This window comes from Entamoeba invadens (genome assembly GCF_000330505.1).
Source record: "Entamoeba invadens IP1 unplaced genomic scaffold scaff_1105074725041, whole genome shotgun sequence".
In the NCBI taxonomy this organism is placed as follows: Eukaryota; Evosea; order Mastigamoebida; family Endamoebidae; genus Entamoeba; species Entamoeba invadens.
The window spans coordinates 1,801-6,947 of NW_004443744.1; the positions used below are offsets into that span (position 1 = coordinate 1,801).

Here is a 5,147-nt window from a genome sequence, read left to right on the forward strand (position 1 = left end):
TCCACAAACAAATAAATCAAAATTGTTCCAAAAAGTGAGCGAAAACGGAAAATCAAGGGTTTTTATTTGTTTTAATAATGACAATAAATATTGATTAATTATGTTTTACATTGTATTAATTTCGAAGTTTTGGAGCATTCCCCAACTAGTTTATAGATCCCAACCAGTTTATAGACCCCCTATACCTTGATATCTAGTATAGTCATACCCAGCCATTTTAACCAATGGTGGAACCAATGTACTTTGTTCAAATGCTCTTGTAGTAATTTCTTTGATATCTTGAACTTTTTTATATGAGAACCAGTGCGATGGTTTTAAGTATAATTTTTAACCATTATGTTAGAAATAAATTGCGTTTCGTTTCCAATTTTAGTTTAGTTAAAATTCAACAATGCTAATTATAAATTTACAGTCATTGGAATAACGGCTGCATTTAAAAACATCATGTGAAGCTCCGTCTTTATAACACACAATCATCATCAACAGGCAAATATGTTCCACTTGTGCTTGATATTGTTGTTTTGTTGACTCGAACCGTAGTATCAAATTGTGATAAATATGTTTCTTCTTGTATTTCAACAGTTTTAGATAGTTCAACAAGTTGATTTTGAACAAACAAATTTGGAAGTGTGGATTGATAATTTTGAATAACAAATTGTTGTTGTGAAATACAAGGAATGTAAAACATATGTAAAAAAGTTGCTATTTTTTTAATAATTAAATTAAAAACAATAATAAAACAAAAAAATAACAATATATTTCCCGAAAATATTCAAAAATAGTACAAAATAATCATTTTAATAATATAAAAAAACGATTTAAACAAAAGTCATTCTATAACTACTTATTAAACAAAAATCCTTAAACAAAAAAGCACACATTTAATAAATATCACAACAATTCCAATTGTTTAATCACCATCGCAATATCAGGTCTTTCTTTTGGTGTTTGTTGCCACGCCTTAACAACAACTTCTTTTTGTTTTTCAGTCAGCATCATTAAATCAGGGCGCTTGCCATAACACACCGAGTCTGCAATATCCCACGCGTACTTGTAGACATCCTTTGGAAATGCGTCACTCCACGTAAAACACTCATACATTGTAATAGCAAATGAATACACATCAGCCGCCTTTTTGTACTTCTCTTTGTTTAAGACTTCAGGTGCCATGTACTTTGGTGTACCAATTCCCTTTGTGAATGTCATATTCGTCATTAACATATTAATATTTCGACTTGCTCCAAAGTCTGTTAATTTTGCATTGACTTTGTTATTCACATCAAGTGAAAACACTAGAATGTTGTCTGGTTTGATGTCTCTGTGTAATATCCCGTTTGAGTGTAAATACAAAATACCTTTAGCAGCGTCCAACATCATTTTAACACGAATTTGCATATTAACTTCTTTTGAATTTTTGTGATTTATCAAATCCTTCAAACTTCCAAATTGTGCATATTCAGTAACCATACACACTTTATTTGGTATAAATACAGCGCCATAGAAGTGGACAATGTACTCACTTCGGAATTTGTCCAACATAGAAACTTCTTTGGTGAATTCATCCATCACGTTTTCTTGTGCACTTTTCATCTTTTTAATAACAACAGTGTTTCCCATGTATTTTCCTTTGTATACAATACCAAAGGATCCTTCTCCTATTTTAACACCTTCTATTAACTCGTCTGGATCAATTCGAATTGAAATTTTTGATACAGCAGATATCCCAATTTCTTTGCAAATTGCTTTTTGTTGTGTATACGAATTGGCCACTAACAGTATTTTACTTTCAATTTTAGAAGTACACAGAAGTGTCAGTAATATCTCAAATTCACACGCAAAGCCTTTTGGTAACACAACTATTCGCGGATTACTTTCAATTTGATATTTCTGGTTTGTGAGTGTTTGTGTTGTAATTTGGATTTTCATGTTGTGTTTGGTGACATTACCAACACACAACAAATCTCTCTGCTTTTCGTTGACTTCGACTTCTTCGCCATCGTTGAAAACAATTTTTGTTTTATTTACCACAACACCATCACCAATTGTCACAAATTGAATGTTCGACTTTGACATATCAAAGAGTGTCGTTGTCGTCTCAATGGACTTCTCTTTCAAATATTTTGAGACGTGTTTTGCGATTAACACAATCACCAATGTCGTCACAATAAATATACATATTATGAAAAGTACTATAATCACTATAATCCACCACACTACTTGAGTTTTGCAATACGTGCCATCTACGCTTGGTGTGTGCCAAAATGAACATTTTGTGCATTTTGAATCACCAACTTTTTTGCAATTTGTTATTAATAAAATATCAACACATTGTGAGTCAACCAAAACTTTATTTGTATCACATGAAGTGCACATTTCTTTTGTTTTTGAACACGTTGCACAAGTCGCGCCACACTTCTCACACTCATTTGTGTTGATTGAGAAATACCCATCAGAACACTTTGAACATCCATTTTGTGTTGTTTCTACTTGACACCCAACAATGTCGCTTTGTGGTTTGCATTCATTTTTTGATGTTATATAATTTGTCAAGTTACATGTCAAACAACTTTCTCTATTGTTGCAAGTCCCACATTTAACATCACATTTCTCACAAGACAACTCACTTCTGTAATATCCATCAATACATTTGACACACCCACCCGATGCTATAAATTGTTTGCAAATACCATCCAAATCATTATTTGTAATACACTTGTGGTCACTCAAAAAAGTTCCAGCTTTACATGAAAGACAAAATGTCGAAGTTGATATACAAGTGTCACAGTTATTATCACAATTCACACACTTTCTATATGACAAAAAGTAATTGTCATCACACCTCACACACCCATACTTTGTTGCTATTTCACAATTAGTTTGTTTGATATTTCCATCGTTTTGTATACAATTACCACTGTCGTTTATTGTGTAATTATCAATGCATTTAACACACTTGTTATTAAGTGTAAAAACACAATTTTCTTGCGTTATAGAACACCTCCCATTTTCTTCATACTCTTCATTGTTTTTGCATGTTGTCGATGCACAATTTCCGCTTTCTGTGATTTCAAAATTAGTAGAACATTGAATTGGCTTATTAACATCACACTTGGTCAAATTTGTATTTTTTAATAAGCAATTTTTGCACTCAGAGTTATCAATGTAATACCCATCTTTACAGTAAATAATGTTGTTGTAAAAATAAACCGATGTGTCAAGTGTTAAATGGCAAATTCCATCATTTCCAAGATAATAGCCATCATTACATATAATACAATTGTTGTTAACACATGTCATACAATTGAAAACACTGCATAAATCACAATTGTTTGTAAGTTCTCCTGCTAAACATTTTAAGCAATTAATACCATTAGTTGCTTTACATTTTTCGTTTGAAATACATACTCCATTATTAAAAAAATGATAATTATCACATTTGATACACACACTTTCATTGCCGATATTACAAGAATAATCAAAATTTTTACATTCATTTTTGGAATCCAAATAATAGCCAATTTTACATTCAATGCAATAATTTTCTTTATTAAAACTTCGACAGTTATCAGTTATTTCGACACAGGAACCACCAACAAGTATAGTTTTTGCATTACATTTTAAACAAATTGTACTTGACAAAGAACTTTTCATCAATATACAATTTGGACTTATCGAGTTCTCTACTGTATCATTTTCAAAATATAACACGACAACGACATTTGTATCAATAAAAGGTGCAAATGTGAGTTGATTCACTATTGTCACATTTTCTCCAAATGATACAGAACAATTATTATTAATTGTAACATTTTCAATTGCTCCTTTAACATTTAATTTAATCTCTGTTATTCCACTTGATATATTAATACCAAAATACAAGTTTTGAGATATATTTAATGTGTGTGTTAATGAGTTGTATTTTAATAAATAAGTTGATTGTGTATCACTCTTTAGTACATTTAAAGTCCCAAATGAAAACTTGATAATATCGCCAGTATACAACGATGTTATATCAACACTAACATCGTCTGCAATATCAATTTCTTTGATTGTATTTGCGTTTAATATCTTCACGTCTTTGTCAATAACATAAATTGTATTTGGCATTTTGTGATTGTTAAAATTGACAATTGAAACGTTTTGATTTAAATATAAATAACAACTTGTGTTTTTATCGTCACACGGGCAGTGTGGATTTTCAAACGCATAGTTTGTATTTGCGGTGTAATTTGTTTGATATATATTTTGATTTAAAGTACATATCACTGTGTTATCAAGTATTGTATTTTTTGGACAAAATCTCATCAATTTATTATTCTATAAAAGAAACGCAACACCTTCGGTAAAATTATGAGAAAAATCAGTTGAATTTAGATGAGTGTTAGTTGTGTCAAAATTTAAACAAGTTGAGTTATTCATTGAAAAAACATCGAAACAATTTACATTTTGAATGGGATTTACAATAGAAAAATTTGTTTTTTTGTCGTTTATGTACAAGTGAAGCCTATTAGATTGCCATAACATTATACGTGGCTTATTAAGTTGTGGATTCACAATTGCCAAATTTCCACTTATTGAAAATTGACCAAAAATGTTTATTGTTGCATTATCTTCTACGGTCAAATTTTTTTCTGAGTGAAATAACCCATTGAGAACAAGAGTAGTGTCTTTGGAAATATAAAAGAGTTGTAAAACGTTTATCCATTTATTCGAAATTATGGTCATGACATCTGAAGATTTTATTAAAAGTGAACCTAATGATAAATCTTTTGTAAACCAAAAATCTTCTGTTAAACATAAAGAAGAACTTTCTGAAAAAACGTGATTAGAACAGTTAAACGCATTTTCATCAGTTTGTTTATCTCCTTTTGGGTAACAGTCACATACGTAAGTATAAGTTTCAACCACAAAAATAATTAAAAATAAGCAACTGTTCATTTTAATTGTTTTTTCTGATATTAGATTGTGTATTTAAATAACTATTTATTTTTTTAATGTCTTAATAATTCAATTAAATATAGATTAAAACGACAATTATAATCATATAATATGTTGATAATAATTAATAATTATTTAAATGTTTTGAAAGAATTTTCATTTTATAATATAGATTATTAAGAATTTTTGCATTGTTTTACTTATTTATA

At 29.6% G+C, this 5,147-nt stretch overlaps 1 protein-coding gene across 1 annotated transcript; it reads right to left on the reverse strand.

Annotated features, from left to right (window-relative positions):
* Positions 1-378: 378 nt before the first annotated feature.
* EIN_196820 (protein serine/threonine kinase, putative) lies at positions 379-4,938 on the reverse strand (the record flags this gene model as incomplete). Its single annotated transcript, XM_004261276.1, has 3 exons — positions 379-702; positions 919-4,300; positions 4,331-4,938. The coding sequence occupies 3 exons, from the start codon at positions 4,936-4,938 to the stop codon at positions 379-381; spliced, it is 4,314 nt and encodes a 1,437-aa protein (XP_004261324.1).
* Positions 4,939-5,147: the final 209 nt, after the last annotated feature.